We start from the raw sequence: 23,432 nt of genomic DNA on the forward strand, positions 1-23,432 counted from the left end.
TCAAAAGTAGCTTCTGAATGGAACTTTGTGGCTGCTCTAAAGTAGTAGTTATGATGCAACTAATCACACAACGTTGTTCCATGTCTAGTTTCGATTCAGTATTGTATAGAAAACATAACGTTGAGAATAATCAGCACAATTTGAGTTGCTTAACAACGCTTCAAAAGTTGAAGCAAAAATTCTTAGTACTTCATGTAGTGTTCTCATTCATATGTAGCTGCTAGAAAATTAACAAGTACTACAAACAAAAAAGGTTAAGAAGCATCAGCACACACTTATGTTGGTCGCTTGCAGATTAAGAATGACAGTACTAGTACACTTGATCGGACAGTACATACTTACTACAATAAAAAGTACATAGAAGCATCAGTCCGTAAGCGCTACTATGAATGGACTATCAGTACAACTTAGTCTACACGCAGGTACATCTTAAAATTACACTTACACAAAACTGACAAGAACTAGAACAAAAAGTTTCAGTCCAAGTTACTGGTGGAGTCAAGTACTAGATTCAAACAAACAAAAAAAGAAAAAACTGACCGCCCAAGGTCAGGCGCAGGCCCTGACGCTGCTAGATACTTGAACTCGAGCCCATAGGCGAATCCCTAGTAATCCGCACAATGCAGGGCCCACCGATCAGGGCCCACAAGTCATGAGAGAGAGCGAGCGCCGTGTATAAGCGCTCAGGTAAGTATTCAGAGGAGTTCGACCAGTGAGCCTCGGTTGTGCTTATAAACAGGTCCGGAGCCCCCTCGACTAGCGAGGTTGGACTAAACCCAGAGCGCATGCGCACGCCGCGCTGCACAGCCGCGCGGACAAGCTATCTGAGCCGGAAAACGGCCCAATAGCATGCATCGTTTACAAACACCCCACCAATAAGCCGAGTTAAACAAACCAGAGGGCGAGGCAAAGAAATATAAACTACAAGAAAAATATTCAAAACTGAAAATATATAAATTCAAATACTAGTTCGCAGGCAATAACTTTAAATACAAAAAATATAAATAAAAATAATTTTAGCTCTGCACCACGGATGATAAAAAAGGAGAAAATATGATACAAAAACAATGAACCTCTAAAAAGAAGAGAACTTAATAGCCTATCTGTTAAATGTACATAATTTTAAAAACCAAATTAAATATTACTTTCAAGTTCAACTACTAAAATGCAAAAAGTTCAAACATATAATGTTTGTCAATTATGCTAAATTTCCTATTTACATAAAATCTGACAAGTTCAACTACTAAAATGCAAAAAGTTCAAAACATATAATGTTTGTCAATTATGCTAAATTCTTATTTATATAAATTTTGACAAGTTCAACAACTAAAATAAGTTCAAGTATATAATGTTTGTCAATTATGCTAAATTTCTTATTTATATAAATTCTGACTATTTCAACTACTAAAATGCAAGAAGTTCAAATATAATTTATTTGTCAATTCTGCTAAATTTCTAATTTATATAAAATCAGTACACACCTCAACGAACGATCTGGTCGTAAAATAATCTCAATCCCCCAAACCACCCAAAAAAACAAAAAAACTCAGTTCAAACATACATATGACATCAGTACTAAAAAAGCAGGATCAGTCAGAGCACTCACACCACTGTGACACCAAATTTCAAAACCGCACGCTGTATGAAATTACATTTCAGTTCACACAGCACTAAACCATAAGTGCACTAAAATGAGAATACAAAAACTATAAAGGCCTAACTTAGGTAAGTACAGATGAAAATAAAATAAGTACCAGTTTTGAGCAACAACTCCCAGGGCACTGAAAAATGTTTTGAGATAAACTAGTCTATAAGACTTCAGTGGAAAAACAATACTTAACATCCACATGGAAAAACATCACAAAGCATACGTCACCTAAACAGTCCAAAATGCCATCATCACCACCCCTGAGACGTGCAAGTGGGATTTAGTAGGTCATAAGTACAGCTTGACAAGACTAGTCAGTGCAGCAGTAAAACCATTTGACTTGGACGGTTGCTTCTTCCAGGCCACCACCCGCGCCACCCACTGAGCGGTTGCCACAAGGGACTGTAAACGGGGACCCCCACGACCACCACACCCACGCCCCCGACGAACCGCCTCCCACACATCCCCGTCGACGCACTGCAAAATACCCCATTGTCTTCCATCTCTGCCTCATTGCCAAAAACCACCATTGCCGCTTCAATCTCCACTGCACACAAACCAGAAACTCTCTCTCCCAAGCCCATAGTCGCCGGAGGAAGGCGATGGCAGAGGAACCGTCCGCCAAGCGTCATCATGGCGAGCCGTCGGACAAGAGCAGGAACCTCATCGACGTTCACGTCCCCGGTGAGAAGCGCGAGTACACGAGAACCCTCACAGGGGTTGAGCTCCACGGCAAAGAGACGCTGGAGATCCTCTGCACCAGCGAACCAGACAAGGCCGACAAGGTGATGAGCAGGCTCAGGATGAAGGGCGGCGGCTTGTATCCGAGCTTCATCGGAGTTGATGTGGATTTCACCAGCGACAATGAACCTCCACAGATGGCGGCAGTCCTGCAGTTGTGCGTCGAGGAACTCTGCTTGGTGTACCACATCGCAGCAGCCACAAAATGGTAACCCATACTACTGTTCATTCATCTGTTGTACTAGTACTACTCACTAAAAACTTCATTAAACTAGTTTCCCAACTAGATGAACTACTATAGTTTGTGAAGTGGATGCACGAGTACATGTTTCTCAACTTACATGCATTTCTGAAACTGTGAAGTGGATTGTTTCACCAGATTAGCATCTGAAAAAATGTTTATAGAATTCTGAACTTGATGCACCAAATTAATTTCTGAACTTGATGTGCTAGTATAGATTCTGATCTTGATGCACAAGTATAGTTTATAGAATTTATGTATTAAAAGATGTTTGGTGAAGTGGTATAGGTCCATATCTTGATGCACATGTTTCTCAAATTAATTTCTGAACTTGATATATAATTGATGCACAAAGATGTATCAAGCACTGGTATAGGTGTTTTATTCAACAAAAAAGAAAACTAAACTTGAATCAAGCAGCACATATATCATTGAATCTGGTAAAATGATTCTTGAATTAGGTGAATCATTTGGTGAAGCACTGAAGATAGCAAAAAAGAAAAATAACATGGTGTAGTTGAATTTAATTTCAGGACTTTGTGTACTAGTTTCTGGACTACATTCATCCATGACTTATACTATATAAGCATCTACCTCATGGATTATCACTTTCAAAACCAAAAAGCAGAAGAATTAAATCTTCAAAAAAGAAGACTAATCTTTAAATGTGTGTCTCCCCCCTTGCAAGCCCAAGCGCCTCAAAGACATCCTGCAGGAGGAGAAATTGTACACATTTGTCAGTTTTAGCATTGGAGGTGACAAGCGGATGTTGAACAAGTCTGGTTTGGAGATCAACCCCAACAACTTCATTGACATGCAGCGCAAGTGCAAAGATCCAAAGACCAGCAAATACTACGACTCCTTGGCCAATGTTGCAGGCGGCGTAATCCACCCATTCTACAGCGGCATGAAGAAGAAGATGGACAAGGGAGAACACAAACTGTGGGGGACCAGCCCGCTGCCAGACAACCTCATCACGTACGCAGGAATAGATGCGTACGCCATGTACAAGTCATGGAAGACAATCGACAACATCGTGAAAGGTTGGTATATTTCAAAAGAGCAGGAGGCTGACCCCTACTACCACTGCAACTTCGCGGGATGAAGATGAATGAAAGTCTGCATTCGTGTTGCTCGCACTTCTGCCTGTCCTTAATATTGTTGTTTCAGATTTGTAGTTTGCTTTCGTTATGTTGAACCAGCTACCTTATGTTATGTGTGTCAGGGTTTGAACAAGTTTGCCTATGTCTATCATGTACATCGTTTGCTTATGTCGTTCAACAAGTTTGCTAGCTTCCTATTTTGTTCATCGATCATTTGAAGTTGAAGTAGGTTGAAGTTGAAAGTTGATGGCTGCCACGCATCACTAGTCATGCAGAAACAAAAATCACACATGGATATTTTCACAACAAAACAAAAACAGTGGCAGACTAACTAAGGACAACAGCAAATAGTAGAATTGGACGCTCAGTACAGCTTAGACATTTACGGTAGTACTATCACACTAAGAAATCAGTTTTTAGTTTCAGAAGAACACTAAGAAGACTAAGTTTCAGCCGAGGACAACATTCACTACTAACAGCATCGTGCTAATAGTAGTTAGAAATTTACTGAGTGCTGCAACAGAAAAAGCAAAGAACAATCAGTACGTATTTCCTAGTCACTAGCATGCTAGGACTGAGAGTTCTGGTACACTTGAACAAACGGTACATTCATTCTACAAAAAATAAAAAGGAACGGGAAGCTTCAGTTCACATTCCATAAAACATTGACACACTAAAGAATAACAGTAATAATACAACTGAAATGTCAGTACAACTTAGTCTGTAAGGCAAGTACTATGATCATACCAAACATTGCCTTGAGAAGAACCACAGCCTAGAAAAAAGAAGGCCAAAACTAAACCAAAAAGATATCAGTTCGACCAAGGAGAAAAATCACAAGAAAGACAACAGAAGCATCAGCCCACATTGACCAGTGAGGCACTAGCTTCAAACAACACAAGAAAATAAAATGATCAAAGTACCAGCACAATAGAAATCTCAGTACAACTTAGTTTATTCGGTAAGTGCTATGATGATACCAATTAATGCCTTGAGAAAGAAGGCCAAGACTCAACCAAATAGATTACAGTTAAACCAAGGACAAAAATTAACAAAAAACAAACAACAGAAGCATCAGCCCACATTGACTAGTGAAGTCATTATGAACTTTATACGTCTATCTGTTAAATGTAGCTAATTTAAACCAGTGCTTTAACTTTTACTATGAAGTTCAACTACTAAAATTCAAGAAGTTCAAACAAAAAATTGGCTCTCAAATTTTGCTAAATTTCTTATACTTCAATAAAATCTGGCTAGAGATCACGTAAAAACTTGGTCGTAAATAATTTCAATCCCAAAAAAAAACTTTAGTTCTAATACATTATATGAAATAAGTTCTACATAACAAGGAAGTGTCACTCCACTCACAATTCAGTACTAACATAACTATACAATAAGTACAAGAAAAGAGGGTACAGAAACTATAAAGGTCCAACCTAGGTTGGGACAGATGAAAATAAAATAAATCTCACTTTTCCAGCAACAACTCGTAATGAACTTGGGAAAACGTGTTTTCAGTTCAACTAGTTTACAAGACTTCAGTACAAAAAATAGAACTTAACCAGAACGAATTCCCAATGAAACATACACAAGTTATATATCACACAACTATCAAAAATCAAAGACATCAAAACACTACAATCAAAGCCTACAATGCTTTCAAGAGATATATCACACAACTATCCATTTCACTACGCGAATGATGACCATTTCTTCTATGCACCAGGAGCCAAAGGCTAAAACTCCTTGCGAAGCTCCATCACCAGAAGCTGGTTATTCCGGTTGAACACAACTCTATACAGATCCTCAGCATTCCAATCAACAATACGAGGCTGCAAAACAATAAAACAAATTATCAAAAATCATGACACATTAAAAAGAAGAATACACAATCAGCCAAACACAGAAAAGTGAAAAGCTCAACTAGAACCCACATCATTATCTCGAATGTTCCCAACGATCTTTTCACCATCATAGGATTCTGCATACTTCAGAGTATAATGGCCACATTCATTCGCCCCTTGAAGTGGAACCTTCACAAACGTTGGTTTCTTTGCAAAAAGCTCCCATTTGGGCTGCTTGCTCGCATTGTACTGAGCATCACCATAAAAAGCCTTCATTACTTGGACCATCCTGGAGATCTGTAAAAAAAGAAAAGAAGCCACACATTTTCAGGTCTCAGAAAAGCAGAAACAAAGACGTGGAAAAAATTAATCCAGTATAGATAATAAATGTCACTCACAATCTTCTCGCAGTCTTTATGATAGGTGTTCTTTGAAGGACACTGGTTCTTCGGATAAGGTAAAGAGTCAAGCATGTCCACGCTACATCGGTACCGATTCATGACATATAAGGAAAAGTGGTTCACTTTCTTATCCTTTGCTAAAACCATAGGCTTGAATAGAGGCATCATGATCTAAAAACAAATGACCAAAAAAGAGATGTTAAATATTCAAAACAAAAACCAGCATGACAACAAACAATTAAAACCAAAAATCAGCTAGTAGAACTCACAAGGTCGGCAGTGAGCAAGTCTTCCTTTTCTTTGACATAGCTCTTGAAATCTCTCGCTGCACTCTCAACATTAAACGCTTTATTTTCATCACCGTAAAACGTATAGTCAAGCACAACCTGCAAAAAGCCTAGAAAAGAAATAGACAGGTGGAAAGGATCAACAAGCAAAGTATTATCAAAACTCGTAAAACAATAGGCAGTCTTGTTTAAGAGAAACGAACGATCTGATTGATTACCGTGATGAAATATGGACTCAGCAATACCCTTTTCCCAGACGCAAAATCAACATTTCTATCAGGATCTTTATTTTAATCATCAATGAGGAAGTCCATTACATCACCCTCCATCATTTGCCCAGGTGCAAAAACTTCCCAGATGCGTTTCCCAGTGAAGCTGGTTACGCTATCATCGGGCCGAGGTATCATTGAGAATGTATTCCTGCAGCACGGACAAGAACAAAAAGCGGGGGAAGCAAGATAAGGCATTCATAGCAGTTCAAGTTGTAGAAAAAATAACAGTTCAGGTCACATTTATCTAGCAGTTACAAACAACAGAGGAAAAGAAGAGGAAACGTAACAAGAGGTACTCACTCCGCATACTTCTCACATGCTTCATCGCTAAGCAACAGATTATACAACTTGCGAGCCTTCTCCAGGTGAGGGAATTTATGAGGGTGAAGCTGCTGCACAGGGGAGCAAAACTTTATAGGAGCTCTGGGTGCACGCTTCATGCTTGTAACATTGCCAGAATCCAAAGCAGGATCCTTCCTAGCACCACCAGCTCTACGGGCCACTATTCCAGCAAGTGGGGATAAACCCTTGGCAGCAGCAGCGCTCCTGGTGACTCTTCCCATGCCAGCAATCTTGTCAAACGCATCATCATCGCTGTCTATCAATTCCACAATGGGGTTCTTGGGTGTAGAGGGGCTCTCTGCACAAGCAGCCATAGAACCTTTCAGAGCTCCCAACCGCCCCTTAATAACACCAGACCTTGTCTTTTCTGGAGAACACCCTGGCTAAGATCAATAGATACGCGCTCGAGCTCCGAGAACTGGCTGCCAAAGATCCTGTAGTCATGCTCATCAAGATCCAGCCACTCACCTGCAAAAATAAAAAAATAAAATACTACATCAAGGGTAAAGTTCAGATACATAATTCATGACAGTACCAATCAAGAAGTACAAGCTGCAAAAAATTACAAAAGGTCATGCATTAAGTACAGGGTTCGATGCCAAACAAACCACGAAAGTCAACATCAAACACATCACTAGTTGCGCAGGTATACAGGAAAGTTTTCCTAATGTCAAGAATGTCTTCATGGCTATAATCCAACATTTCAATCACTCCATCCTCCCGGCAATGATAGGTCTTGCAGCTTTGTAGCATAAAGAATCCACAATCATGCCTGTTAACAAAATACAATACAAAAGGGTACATCACAAATCCGAAAATACAGGAACACCACCCTCCCAGCAACAAAAACAACTAACAAAAAATCATTAAAAACGGATACTCACGTGTTTTTCTGCTGCGGCACCCGCACAAACTCGCAAGAGAAACCATCAATATGCACCGGCGAGAACGGTTTGGCCCTGTCTACGCTGGACTCCCTCCAAAGCTTCCTGAGGTTATCTATCATAGTCCTTAAGAATCTAACTGCATCACTCCAGGTTTCATCGCGCAGTGAATCAAGACACTCGAAACGACGGAACCTCAAATTCAGAACAATCAAGCACCAATGCCCAGATTCTTCACTAGGCTTCATGGTAGCCGCAAATGATGGCGGATCAAAAGTAGGGAAAAGAAGCTGACAAAAAAATCGCAGAGGAAAAATGAATTTAACAAATCATAATGAAACAAAAAATTTCAGCCTCCAAACAATAAAATAAAAGAAGGAAATTGAAATTCAGAAGTACAAAAAAATAAGATAATCATAAGTTCTAATTGAGTAAGCAAAACACTACAAAAAATATATGCTACTCATTTTAAAATTGCAACAAACATATCAGTTCAGTTTCCTTGCGACAATAAGTTCAGCTTCAAAAAAAGAAGCACACATCATTCATAAGTGCAGGGGTAAAAGCAGGCTGCTCAAGTTCATTCCCCCACCTCCCAAACTTGCAAGAAAACAGGACAGTTCTAGTTCATGAGTACAAAAAGTTCAAGTTCACCTACTTGGTCAAAACCATCAGCACCCGATCTCGTGAACCAATTTAGCACATTGGAATCAATATTTCCATCACGGACCTTGGTCTGTTGTACAAAAAGAACAACAAAAGTTAGAAAATTGGCAAAACAAGTTATCATCCTATCTACAAAGAAAATACTCACCGTCACCCATCTGGGAACTATCAACTTGTCAGTGTCTCGGTACTTCTGAGGTAGAGAATATAAAACAACGTCAGCACTGTCTGAGTTGAGCATGCCAGTGGGGACAAATGCTTTAGCAATAGAACCAACACTGGCATCACATTCTTTATTTTGAAACATCGGCTTGTCACTAGGAGAACACAAAAGATTACATGAATTAAAACTACTGCAATAACAACAATAATCATATGAGAGAAAGCAAAAAAAAAATGGTACGGGCAAAATCCCAAACTAACCGTTTCATACGGTTCGTGCGCAACCTTGTAACAGCGAAGAAAAACATATCAACCTTAACAACATTACCACTTTCTGCTTGCAGAAAAAGAAGAAAAATAATAAGTTCAAGCACTACAAGTGAACATGTCCAAAATGCCAAAATTGAGAAGTACACCTCATTTACAAGTCCTTACCTGCACTATCAGCGTTTGACGACGACGGTAGTTCCTGTGATGAGACCAATATGCCTCCAGTTTCAGGGTTTGACGATGGGAGATCTTGAGAGGACAGCAATATCGCTGCGCTTTCAGGGTCTGTAGAAAAAAATCCTGGGACGACACGAGCGCCTCCTGCGTCAAGGGGCCAGAAGAAATCGACAGAAGTAAATCATCATCCTCGGATGGCACCTCCTCCACGCTAGAGGCATCTTGCAATGCATCACCGTAATCAAGACCTCCAGGCGGGAAATTCTCCGGCGGCAAATCTTCACAATCAGAAACATTTTGATTCCCAGCAATACCAACACCAGATGATTTGGCATCAAGTATGCTGGCAGCACCAACATCCTCATCAGCAACTTTGGTACCAACATCGTGCCCACTACTGAATGGAACACCACGAGCATCATCTCCATCACTAACGACAGCCTCACGCTCAACATCAGTCATCTGAAGAAATAAAAATTCAGAAAAAGTGAATAATATGAGCAAAACTAACAATCAAAAATAAGCTAGCAAGAGGTGCACAGAAAAGCAAACCTTTGAAGCATTCACAGCAACATCATCGATCTTGCTGCTACTAACATTCAAAGCAACATCACCAACGGGCGAACAAGGCTCGTCGCCAACAACAGGACCCTGATTTCATATGTAATGAAGCAAAAAAAAAATGCTATTATTAGCAACAATAAACACAAGGAATTAAACCACAGTAACAAAAAAGGTAGGTACCACCTGCAAACTCTTAACTTTGTGGGATAGAAAAATGAACAAGCAAGGCACATTGGTGCACATGAAAATTCAAGAAAATATGAATAAACACAATAAAAATAAAAATAACCTTGCACTTATCAGTAGATGGATCATTAACTCCACGGTCAACAGCAGCCTCAACATTATGACTGGTCTCCTGCATGAAAAGAAAAATTAATAAACAGATGAAGGTCAGGAAGTTCAACTACAATACTGACAGCAGAACAACATAGTAAAAACATACAAACACCGAGGACTGACTCACATCAACAACAGGGTGCTCCAAGCCAACATCGTTCGTATGGTGATCAGAAACATTAGCCTCAGTACCATCATCAGCCCTGCTGTCGGTGGCAGCAGCCTCATCCTGCTCAATCTGCATGGAACAAAAATTAATAAACCGATGAAGATGAGAAAGTTCAACTACAATACTGACAGCAGAACAACATAGTAAAAATTGCAAACACCGAGGACTGACTCACATCAATAACAGGGCGCTCCAAGCTAACATCATTCGTTTCGTGACCAGAAACATTAGCCTCAGTACCATCACCAGCCCTGCTGTCGGTGGCAGCAGCCTCATCCTGCTCAATCTGCCTGATAACAACATTTGCACTTTCTTCATATGGCTTGCAGCGAGAGTCTTGCATAGTTTTGAAATGCTTCATGTTGTTCAACAGACGAACCGAGCTCTGAACTAGATCAGCAGCACTGTCACGCATAGCACCAATAAAAATTCTCTCCATCTCATATGTCCACTGCTTCCTCAGCGTTAAATTGATGACCTTCAGGAAGGATACCATTGATACAGCTCAGACGCTCAACTGTTGTTGGGACCTTTTGCAGCTCAGAACACACATTACTTAAAATATGCTCAGCGCGCTCCAACGCAGAAACAGCAACATCAATACCGAAACCCTGCCTCTGTGAAGTACTAGCATTACTAGGGCCAGGGGGAACATAACCAGCACCCTCAACACCACGGCCATCTCTCAACTCATCGTGCAGAGATGAAAACTTGGGAACCTGAGACGACGGCATCTCCAGGACTGGCCGTTTATATTGTCGGAAAAAAACAACCTCCTCTTGAGTTTTCCACTACAAACAAAAGGAAAAAAGAGTTAATTAATCAATGCAACACACAGGGAAAAATAAAACATGATATTAACATATTTAAATCAACAACACTATCAATCTTTAACTGTCAGTGCCAATTTGTTAGTATTTACCCACAGGACAGTTGAACAAAGATATTCAGTTCAACCACACATGAAACAACAGTACTAAAAATCGTACCTAAACCTCACAAAGCTTAAGAAATGAAAAAATCTAAACAGGTAAATCTGCGGGACACATGTTCACTCCAGCAAAAATAGCTATACCTAAATAAAAAAAGGTGTGCAAGACACGAAAGAAATAAAACTCACCGGAAGCTTCCCAAACACCCAAGTCTTTGGATCTGCATTGCCTTTTTTTATCAAATCTGCATCAACCAGATCAGAAAGCTTGACAGGATCCATGAAACATATACGGGGGACTCGCATGTCAGGCTCCGCAGTCTTGCCACGGATATGGCAGTCAAGGTACATTAGTATAGGCCCTATAGCACAGCCTGTAATTGCCTTCCCCATGGTAACACCATCTTGGTACCTGACAACGGGCCTTCTAAGCTCATCAACCATCAGCTGACAATAATCCATATTAGCCATGTCCTCAAAGACGAGACCGTCAAACATTGCTGCCTCTCTGGAAACACGCGGGGCGGCACCAGGCAACACAACCTTCATAAACACAATAATGAAGAACACTTTCAGAGCAAGGTCATCTTTGCTAGGATCCTTGACGAGCACCTTGAGCTTATTCCTCAAATCCTTTGTCTTGATATCTTTGTTCCTGCTAATGTCAAGCTCCGATCTTTAACTTCATCAGAGCGTCGTCATATCCATCCTCTGACGGCCTTGGCGAAGAACGACCACCACGAGGGAACCAAAATAATTGATGTATACCATCGCTAGTGATGCGAAGCTTCTTATTAGCCTCACCCATGTCAAGAGTCATCGTATCAGGATCTATCCTCAGGTACAAAACTCCCATCAGAGGGCGGGAAATGTTAGACTTCACCCTCCAATTGAAGATAGAACCAAACCAGCTGCACGAACCCTAGCCACATGCCGACTCTCAAGCAATTTAGCACAAGCTTCAAACTCTCCCAACGAACATCGAACAGTCAAGTTCAATTTCCGTTTGTCACCTTCATCCAAGGCAACTTTTCCGGCATTGCCTCCCACCGGCTTGACCGGACTCATAACGCTAACAGGTTGTAATTGAAAATAAACAAGACACACATGAAATAAATGAATATAGAAAACAAAACAAGCATATGAAGGCAAGTAGAAAAAAGTAAAGATTGCACAAGTTCAACTCTTGAAACAACATCAGTAGCACCCTCGATTGATGCAAACAATGACCAGCCTCGCCTGGCCAGCATACCAGCCCAGACACAATTAAATCATTGCAAGTACAACTAGTTAGTCAGATACAGTACAAACACGTACCACTGCAAATTCATCTTCAGAATCAACTTCGATATCATCTTTTTCAGATACAACATCTTCAGCTTCGACACGAGCACGCTTCTTCACACCTTTGTTCACCTTCGCAGGATGAACTTTACGCTTATTATTTTCTTTCAACAAAGAGCGCTCTGGAAGAGGAGGCGAAGAAGGCTTCTTATTTGTCAAAACCCGTGGACTACGACGGATAGGGGAGCCACCAAGTTTGCTTGGACCAATCTTCACAGCAACACTATCCCCATCAGCTTTGCTGTTACCAGGTTGGGAACCAGCTTTCACACGTGGGCTACGCCTCTGTGTGCCATCAGGATTTCGATCTGACATCTTCCTCTTCAAAACAGCTTTCTTCTCCTTAACTGCATCACGAGTAAACACTTGCGTCAAACGAGTTTGCATCAGGATTGTCTTCACAGGCATGTCACTTCCATGAGATCCAGCATCAACAGTTGAAAAGGCCACGTCACCACCTTCATCACCTACACCTTCAGGAGCTTGAGCAACATCCCGATCACTTCGTTGAACACTGGCAGCCTTTTGACGCCATTCCAACTCCTTTCTCCTTTGGAAATCACACTTCTTCTTTCTTATCCTTTCATCCTCGAGCTGTAACTGCATAGGAACATCCTCAGCCTGAGTAACAGGCTCAGTGCCATCAACACTCTATGACTGAGTAACAGACAACTGCAAGCTGCCATCAACATCATCAACGTTAAGAGAATACATTCCACCATTAATATCTTTGACAACATCAGCAATGTCCTCAGGAGCACCATGGCTGTCATTAACTGCATAAACCAACAAACATAAGCACACACATATAAAATCAAAACACAATTAACATTGCAGAGACAAGATAAATAAAGCGCATAGCATCAGACACAAACAAAAGGAACAACTGATGTAGCTAAGCATATTTATGTACTCAAGGCTGATAAAAAAAGAGCAAATATAAGGGAAACACCAGCAACATCCGCTAGTTCTTCTAGCGGACTTGGTGTCACAAAAATAACATTCACAAGATCTTGAAAGCATTCTGATTTTTCAGAATCAGGAGGCACCGTCACTCCAACATCTGCAACAACATCATAATTAGCAAAAGAGTAAATGAACAAGCAATCAGTTCAACTATATGAACACTACAAGTGCACCCAATAAAACAATATGAACCCACCACTAGCACAACAAACTTCAGAATGAAAGCTCTTTCAACATCATACTAGTTCTTCACTGACTACTACAACCTACAGATGGTGATCAGTACTACAAACTGTCTGCAGGTCACATCAACCGCCAAAACTATACACACAACACAATCCAGGGCAAAATTAACAGCTATCAAAATACATACAACTTATAAAGTCGATACGACAACACCTATACAACCTAAAAACCAGATCTGTTAAAACATCATCCAAATTACAGGGAAAATCACATGCATTCAACTTGTCCGGACTGGATGATGTACCCATTGAGATCTACAGACCTAAAATCGGCCGAACCAGATCTGCAAGACACATGAACAAAAATTAGGGCTCTGACCTATTTCAGAAACCAGGCACGCCATACAAAGCAAAACTCTTACAAGCAAACACAAAATCCGCCATGGAATCGAGTATCACTGTCGCCAACCGCTCGTTCAAGAGCAAAGGAACCCTAGCGAATCCAGCCTGAGACAGCAAGAGAGCAAGAGCTTAGAAATAGAGGGAAAATATGTACATAAGAGGACGCAAGGGAAGTCAATCGCAGACCAAAAGGAGCAAACAGAGCACCCAGACCTCCACCCCTGGGGTTCAACCCGCCGGCCGACGCTCCCGCGGCGAAACAGGAGAAGCAACTTCTCTGTCAGAAGAGGCGAACGAAGAAGGAATCGATTTGGAGAGGGGAGCGGAGCGAAACGGGGGAGAGCGGAGGTTAAAAGGTGAGTGGGAGAAAACCGACGGCTAAAGCCCAGAACCGTGGCGAAGCCCACTATCTCTGGGCAGTTACCAAAGATAATAGCAAAAATTAAATACAATAAAAAATTAAATACAATAAAAAAATTAATATAGAGGGAGAAAACAAACAGCTAAAGTACAAATAATAACTCACAACAGTACAATAAAAATTATCAAAAAGTACAAATGAAATAATAATTCAAAACGGTGCTGGTTTTTCCCCTTAAAAATAAAGATAAGATAACGGGGGCAAATCATGTACTACTATGCCCCTCGGTGCAGTGCGGGGGCAAGTCATGTTACGGAGATGTGTCAGTACAACTATGCCCCTCGGTGCGGTGCGGTGCGGGGGCAAGTCCATACAAGGAAGATGTGTCAGTACAACTATACCCCTCGGTGCGGTGCGGTGCGGTGCGGGGGCAAGTCATGTTACGGACTCGCCTCCGCATGCGACGCCGCAGCACGCTGCGTCGTCGCCTGCTACGGCTCGTTCCTGGCTCGGCCTCGCCGGGATGGGGGAGGGGGGGTCCCGACCCCCTCTCCCCCCCCCCCCCCCCCGGCTCGGCCTCGTGCTAACGCGGCAGTGCGCTCGTTTGACAGGCGCAGTGCGGTTATTCTGTCCCCCCCCCACACACACACGCACCCACACACCCCTAAGATAGATAATGGGGGCAAGTCCATACAAGGAAGATGTGTTAGTACAACTATGCACCGAGGGGCAGTGCGGTTATTCTGTCCCCCCCCCCCACACACGCACCCACACACCACTAAAGATAGATAATGGGGGCAAGTCATGTTACGGACTCGCCTCCGCATGCGACACCGTGACACGCCGCATCGTCGCCTGCTACGGCTCGATCCTGGCTCGGCCTCGCCGGGATGGGGAGGGGGATCCCGACCCCCCTCCCCCCTCCCCCCGGCTCGGCCTCGCGCTAATGCGGCAGTGCGCTCGTTTCACAGGCGCAGTGCGGTTATTCTGTACCCCCCCACACACACACACGCACCCACACACCCCTAAGATAGATAATGGGCACAAGTCCATACAAGGAAGATGTGTTAGTACAACTATGCACCGAGGGGCAATGCGGTTATTCTGTCCCCCCCCCCCACACACGCACCCACACACCCCTAAAGATAGATAATGGGGGCAAGTCATGTTACGGACTCGCCTCCGCATGCGACGCCGCGACACGCCACGTCGTCGCCTGCTACGGCTCGTTCCTGGCTCGGCCTCGCCGGGATAGGGGAGGGGTCCCGACCCCCCCCCCCCCCGGCTCGGCCTCGCGCTAACGCGGCAGTGCGCTCGTTTGACAGGCGCAGTGCGGTTATTCTGTCCCCCCCCCACACGCACCCACACACCCCTAAGATAGATAATGGGGGCAAGTCAATACAAGGAAGATGTCTCAGTACAACTATGCACCGAGGGGCAGTGCGGTTATTCTGTCCCCCCCCCCCCCCCACACACACACGCACCCACACACCCCTAAAGATAGATAATGGGGGCAAGTCATGTTACGGACTCGCCTCCGCCAGCCTCGCGCTAACGCGGCAGTGCGCTCGTTTGACAGACGCAGTGCGGTTCTTCTGTATCCCCCCCCACACGCACCAACACACCCCTAAAAGATAGAATAATGGGGGCAAGTCCATACAAGGAAGATGTGTCAGTACAACTATGCACCAAGGGGCAGTGCGGTTATTCTGTCCCCCCCCCCCCCCACACACACACACCCACACACCCTAAAGATAGATAATGGGGGCAAGTCCATACAAGGAAGATGTGTCAGTACAACAATGCACCGAGGGGCAGTGCGGTTATTCTGTCCCCCCCCCCCCCACACACACACGCACCCACACACCCCTAAAGATAGATAATGGGGGCAAGTCATGTTACGGACTCGCCTCCGCGCTGCTACGGCTCGTTCCTGGCTCGGCTTCGCCGGGATGGGGAAGGGGGTTCCCGACCCCCCTCCCCCCCGGCTCGGCCTCGCACTAACGCGGCAGTGCGCTCGTTTGACAGGCGCAATGCGGTTATTCTGTTTCCCCCCCCCACCCCACACGCACCCACACACCCCTAAGATAGATAATGGCGGCAAGTCCATACAAGGAAGATGTGTCAGTACAACTATGCCCTTTGGTGCGGTGCGGTGCGGGGGCAAGTCATGTTACGGCTCGTTCCTAGAACAAAACTCACAAGAACTAGAACAAAAAGTATCAGTCCAAGTTACTGGTGGAGTCAAGTACTAGATTCAAACAACAACAAAAAAGGAAAAATTGACCGCCCAAGGATCATAAAGTATCGGTCCAAGTTACTGGTGGAGTCAAGTACTAGATTTAAACAACAGCAAAAAGAAAAAAAATTGACCGCCCAAGGACAGGCGCAGGCCCTGACGATGCTAGATACTTGAACTCGAGCCCGTTGGCGAATCCCTAGTAATCCGCACAACGCAGGGCCCGCCGTCCAGGGCCCACAGGTCATGAGAGAGAGCGAGCGCCATGTATAAGCGCTCAGGTAAGTGTTCAGAGGAGTTCGACTGGTGAGCCTCGACTGCGCTTATAAACAGGTTTAGAACCCCCTCGACTAGCGAGGTGGGACTAAACCCATAGCGCACGCGCACGCCGCGCTGCACAGCCGCGCGGACGAGCTATCTGGGCCGAAAACAACGACTCAGGCAGATGGCCCAACACAGTACTTCGCCCCATTACAAAATTCCAGCCGATCACACACGACAAAAAAATGCAGATAATTTTAAAAAAACCTCACAAGAAATAAGTTCAAAAACAAATAATGTAAAAAGTTCAAACACATCCTAATTGTAAGAACTAAAAAAATAGAAATACATATAATTTTTTGGAAAATTAAACGTAATAATAAAAATTTCAGAAACAAATTTATAAAAAGTTCAACTACTACAATTCATAAGGTTCAAGTAAAAAAAGTACTGTGCAGCAAAGATTAAAATCTTTTAATTCTAAAAAATACTAGAACTATCATTATTTAACTGTAAAAAGAAAAAATGTGATCCAAAATTCATGTAAAAAAGTAAGAAAAAATGTTATACAACAAACAAATTTGATTGGTAATTGACAACCTAAAATAATTCAGTACTATCATTAACAGAATGTAAGTTCAGCAAACTCAAACCCCAAAAAAGGGGTTCTACAAATCATCAGCGTATAGTTCCGTCTGCAAGCTATGTACATGAAAATATACCAGTCAAAACAAGGGATGCCCATCAGTTCAACTATAGAATTGTTCCAGTACTAATATAAAGAATATATAAATAAAACAGTTATACTTGAGCAAAAAAATAGGAAAAGCATTACATAAGTTGTTCCAAACCATCTGATAATACAATAGAATTCAACCATCTCACATGCAAAAGTTTTAAAGAAAAAATACTGCAACATAATCAACCACACACAAATCTCACAACCGGCGTCATTTGCCACATTTAAACCTACAGCACATAAATTCTGAACGTCGGAGAGTCATCTTCCCTGGAGAACATAACCATAACAACATCACCATCCTCAAATCCAGACTCTGCCACAAACTCCTTCCACCCAGTAGTTAGGTTGATGCAACCATGAAAGTCGATGTGGTAGGCAACTTCCATCAACTGATGCCCATTTTTGTCTGAAGTCTCCATCTTCAGAACACCGGAACTAGGAGCAACAATCCTGATCCTGGGTGACATTTTCTGCAAATGGGCATGGGAGTACAAAACAAAAGTGAACATCTGACATAACTGAATTTTTACACAGATATAGGAACGGTTTGCATAACAAACTGAAAAGAAAAAATCTGAACCAAAACAATAACACAAAACTAACTAGTCATGTGAACTGACTAAACTGAAGAAATATACATATCAATACACCTATAGTAAAAACATCTGACAAAAAACAGATCAAGGATTATACAAAAATGGATAAAAAACTGTTTAGTAATGAACAAATACACACCGAAATCCTACTGTTAAATTCTGACAAAACCAAATAAAAAAATATAGACAAATTATTCATAACACTAAACTACAGATCCAGTTCATGGGATTCAAAAAGAGACCTATAAAAAAGTAGAAAACAAAAGGAATAGAAACACATACCCATGATTCCTTCAAGTCACCAACCGTCAGGCGACAAACATATGGCGCACGAAACCCATGGTTGCTGTACAGCAGACAAGAAAGTTGCCCACGGCACTGAGTCTGGGTGAGCTCCAAACCAGATTCGTACACACAGCCGTCAGCTATGCGCGCCATCTTTGCCAGGCATCCGCATGAACAATCCTCCATGGAACACACAGGAACAGGGAAGAAAACAACAAAGAGAAGAGGGAGGAACCTAGATCTAATTCTGGAAGAAGGAAGAAAAAGGACGGGGAGACTGAGCCACACACCACACATAGATGGATAGAATTTATAGCCAGGGAGACTCGCAGATTATAAAAATAATAAATAGGCAGGTGGGCAGCCAGCTGGTAGGAAATAGTTATTATACAAGCCATGCAACATTTGACCACAAATCAGTTCAACTTCTGACAAACAAGCAGTTCAAAAGTGCACATGTCAAAACATATGCAGATAAAACAACACATTCAGAGATAAAACAGTTCAATTTATTTAGTCATTCAAACATCTGCTCCCTCACAACAAAAATCTTAAAAACATAATCTTCACTACTTCAGTCATAACGATCAAAGAAATGACGCCATTTGGCCCTGATGGATGGATGTGGAGCCGTGGCTGCTCTCGCCCTAGCCCAACTGATGATCTGAATATGGTTCCTTCCCCTGCCCTCTGGCAAAAGAAGCTCCAATTCATTAGAGTTGTAAGTATCCATCATCTCGCGCGCAAGGCGTCTGTTGAACTCTGCCTCCAGTTCCTCCTCAGCAGCACGTCGTGCCATCTGCCTGCGCCTGCGCCTCCTCCTCCTCTGCTCCGCTACTGCAGCCCTCACATCGACGGCATCCCCCTCCTCCTCTGTGACCTCTCCCAACTTAGGATCCATCTCTCTTTTCTTTGCTTGCAGCTGGTAGAATGAGAGTGACAAAGGGCTCGGGCTTTATAATCAAAGTGCAGAGGTATCGGTAGGCAGCCAGTTCCGATGTCAACGCACAATAAGACAACTTTGACACGCAGCAATCCAACTACACATACGGCAGCAATTCAAACAACACTGAAAAACACGCAACTTAATTACACAGTTTGACCAGATTACAAGAAAAATCATAGGCTACAGTCAGCCGCCATACACCACCTCCGCAACGACAAAATAACATGGAAATCCAGGGTAGAAACAACTCAAAAGAAGCAAAATTGACAACGCAAATCTTTTCATACAATCCTCATATCTCTCCCTGCAACACCAATTTGAAAGTAAAACAACAGAAAAAGAAGAACACATTTACATGGCGGGCGTGGAAAATGACCAAGAACACCAAAACTTGTAATCAGAAATTACAAATGAAATTAATATCCAAAAACTCTAACATACTAATAATTCTCACATCCAAAACAACAAACAGGACGTAAATTGAGGCCTACGGACACCACCGTCAACACCAACGCCCAAAACACGTCCGCCGCCAAATGCCCACGCCGTCACCTCCGATGACTACAGATCGCAAAACACGACCAGGTGAGCGCGCGCACGTGCGGAACCCCTTACATGTCTCATCTAGCAACGAATAGCCCGCAGCATCGCGCCGGAGAACGCCCGGAAGCTTCACGTTGCATCCCCTGTTTCCGCCCGTCGTACACGTAGGAAGATCAGTTTAAGTAGAAAACCACGTCAGTCCAACCTGTAAACCACGTCAGTTCAAGAAGGGTAACAGAATAATATTCTGTTACGCGTAACAGAATAGCCCAGATGTGTGTGTGTGTGTGTGTGTGTGTGTGTGTGTGTGTGTGTGTGTGTATACACGGTAGCGCTATTATGTGCGAACGCGCAGAAGCCTAATCGTGCGCTCCGGCCGCTATGCCCACAGCGCCTGCCGCTCCGCTAATAAAGCATCACTAATGATGGTAAAACCACATGCAAAAAAAAAGTAATGCAATTTAATCAGTTACTAGATTCCATGGACAACTTCTCCGCCTCGCAAGGCCATCCTATTAAGCATGGTAAAATTGCTAAAATTGTCTGAAGTCTCCATCTTCAGTAGTAAAACCAATGGATTCTTTTACCACCAACCACTACAAAGAGGAGACGTGCACAGGTGGATTTAGTTGGCCATTTTCCCTTTAGTCTAGATGCTCATAACTATTTGCAAAAATATAGTAAAAGGATTACCTCACTAGCTTTTGTGTTGCTAATTAGCTAAGTCGACTGCTTTGTTATGAGCCGATTGCTACCAACCTCTAGGTGGTAATTGTATTACGGTGTGGTAATTGATCCTAGGATTGAATAGTAGTTTTCTCATTACTAGAATTACCACTTGAAGTTACCATACACTCACAAGTGAGCGCACCGTGGATGAACTATAAATGAATGAATTACTAGAGCTAGCACATTGGATTACCATGCATCATCGTAATATTACCATCGGTTCCCACCAAATTAGAAGTGTGGTTGTAGTAAAGCGGTTACTATGTTTTACTCATGATTACGATCAAGTGGAAGCCAAAAGAACTGAGCAGTTGCACGCTGGCTTGTTTAGCGAGGCACAGTCCAAGCGGTGTGGCCGGAGCGCAGAATAAGCAATATGCGCTTAGGCTTAGTTTAGCGTGCCTATATATATATATATAATATATATATATATATATATAGATCTACAAGGCTACATTTAAATGTTGGTGTATTACAGATGGACTTAAAGTTCTAATCACAGCCGAAGAATCACAATGAAATAATTTGGCAAGTGTACAAGGAGATCCTTCAGTGCAAGAGATCTTAGAGTATATCATCTTTACTCTATGTACGGTTAGAATTTTGTACGATTTTCAAACTAATTACATATATTTGGGGATCTACATGGCTACATTTTTCCATTGGTGTATCAGATATTATTGATGAAACTGAAAAGAGCAACGACATCTTAAGAAAAGCTCAGCGCAAATTTTGCAGATGTGGATTCCATTGAATTGCTGACAGCACTTTAGCTTAAATCTTTCTAATTGTGTGTATATGTACAACGAACGTGCATTCTATAAATCGTTTCATAACAATTTTGCACTACCGAGATTTGTTCATCTGATTTTAAGCAGTGCTCTAGGAGATCAGTGCTGATTTTGTTTGCTGTTGTTGCTAAATATTAATTCTAATAGTGACAAATAAGGACTGAAATTTATTGCTTATTTTCAGTTTAGCGTTTCCTGATTGAGTGACTACTTAAGTGCATATAATTGTATATAGGTGGAGTAAAAATCATGTAGTACATCGATCTGTCCTTTGCTGCAACAAACAAATTAACCTTCATCTCAATGCTCCCTTATGTTGTTGTCTTTCTTAATAAATACAGAAGTATAGAAGAGCAAGAGGAACACAACTGCGTTGTTGGAGCGTTGCGCAGCATCAGGGGATGCAACTTGCAGGATTTGAACTATAGGTACGTATTTACATTTTTGCCTAAGTAGGTTAGACAGAGGAACCTGACCTGTAACATGGTCGTTGTGGTGGAGGGGACCAAAGCAGAAAGGGACTGTGGGCTTGGCTGATGGCGGGGCTATGCACAGGTCGTAGAAAGTCCCAAAACATTTTTACAATTGTACTGTATGATACTTGGAATTTGGACATTTCAGAAGAAACACTAAAAAGTTGATAATCAGTTAAAGCAAAAGTAGTACTGACCTTGCAAGGGCATTTTGTTTTGGATTTCATCGGTGAAAGTGAACTCGATGTTCACATCCAAGTTGCGAGGCGGTCGGCAAGAACCTGAGCATAGTCGGGCGCCCGCGTCGGCGCCATAATCATCAAGGGCGTCCACAACATGAGCGGCGGGCACAGCGTGGACGCCGTCCGTCGGTCCGTGGCAAGGTCGAAGGGGGAGCCGAACCCATAGCTTCAGCATCGAGCTGGGCAGCGTGCACGGCGGATTTGCCACCCTGTGCGAGGTCGACGAGAGCAGCATCCGCATCAGCAGCAGGAGCATGATCCTCCGTCTGCGTCCCACGGCTGGGGCAGGGGCATCGGCAGCGCTGGCTGTAAGGCGAGGAAGGTGGAAGCCGGGTGAGCTGATAAATCCCAGTGGGCGCCGCCGCCGGAGGTAGAGTTCCTGGGAGGAGCCTCCACGACCAAGCCTCCAGCGGTACGGATTCTGCATCCACAAGAAGCTAATCCATGGTCCCACTGCGGCTGCTGCTCCGTCAATCTCCATGCCGGCCCCTCTCCGCAACTCTCTAGATCTAAATGTGACATTGGGCACAACTCGGAGATGAGAGAAGGGGTCCTAATGGATAATGTGTTTTTTTAATAGAGAGAAGTGAGGCGATTTGAAGACCATGAGTCGATACGTATACATGTTGGACACAGGAATCGTCAAAGTTAGAAGTAAAGCGTGGGTTAAGATCAAATTTCTGGGCGCAGAAGATGTTGGCCGTAAAATTGATGCGTTGTTTCAAAATATATATGTAATTACGTTTTATAAACCTGAATAAAACATCCATACACATGTACACTCGCACATCTTATGTTGAATACATGAGTTATTTTTAATTATGTCCACTAATTAAACAACTTACGAAGTTTAATATCAACGGAGACACCTTTGTGCTACCTAAATAGAAATTATCTAAGACTTAAAGATATTATGTAATAACAAGACACGTTATACACTCACGTTAAAAGTGGTATTCTGCTAGGCGACTAATGGCTCTTACCAAAAGTCGAGCCATTAGACTACTAACGCAGGTGCTTAGATCTCAGTAGACACGGTGTGACATACCAATAGGAGGAATTACAAAAAAAAAACTACCTCATAAAAATATGAAATATATTACTCCCTCGGTTAATAAATATAAGACCTTTAGAGATTTCGCCATAGGCTACATATAGAGTAAAATGAGTGAATCTACACTTCAAAATATGACTACATACATTTGTGTGTAGTCCATAGTGGAATCTCTAAAAAGACTTATATTTAAGAATGAAGGGAGTATATGCATTAGTATACAAACAAATCA

General features: G+C 42.6%; 1 protein-coding gene and 1 long non-coding RNA gene across 3 annotated transcripts; one reads left to right on the plus strand and one right to left on the minus strand.

The window, feature by feature from the left end:
* The first annotated feature begins 2,250 nt into the window (after window positions 1-2,250).
* On the plus strand, window positions 2,251-3,735 carry LOC141040946 (uncharacterized). Its single transcript, XM_073507060.1, has 2 exons — window positions 2,251-2,568; window positions 3,319-3,735. The coding sequence occupies exons 1-2, from the start codon at window positions 2,251-2,253 to the stop codon at window positions 3,733-3,735; spliced, it is 735 nt and encodes a 244-aa protein (XP_073363161.1).
* A 15,896-nt stretch (window positions 3,736-19,631) lies between these two features.
* Window positions 19,632-23,215, minus strand: LOC109755645 (uncharacterized). Of its 2 annotated transcripts, none has more exons than XR_012202506.1 (2): window positions 22,102-23,215; window positions 19,632-20,116 (listed from the first exon to the last, which is right to left on the minus strand). It is a non-coding gene; the product is annotated as an uncharacterized lncRNA (long non-coding RNA). The 2 variants fall into 2 exon arrangements; XR_006669860.1 differs by having other exon boundaries at window positions 19,632-22,021.
* Between the last annotated feature and the right edge of the window lie 217 nt (window positions 23,216-23,432).

This window comes from Aegilops tauschii, chromosome 2 (genome assembly GCF_002575655.3).
Source record: "Aegilops tauschii subsp. strangulata cultivar AL8/78 chromosome 2, Aet v6.0, whole genome shotgun sequence".
Taxonomy (NCBI): Eukaryota; Viridiplantae; Streptophyta; class Magnoliopsida; order Poales; family Poaceae; genus Aegilops; species Aegilops tauschii.

Coding starts and splice junctions, on each gene's coding strand:
- LOC141040946 (XM_073507060.1), top strand. CDS start 2,251: ATGGCAGAGGAACCGTCCGCCAAGCGTCATCATGGCGAGCCGTCGGAC. Junction 2,569..3,318: donor GCGTCGAGGAACTCTGCTTG/GTGTACCACATC, acceptor CCCCCTTGCAAG/CCCAAGCGCCTCAAAGACAT.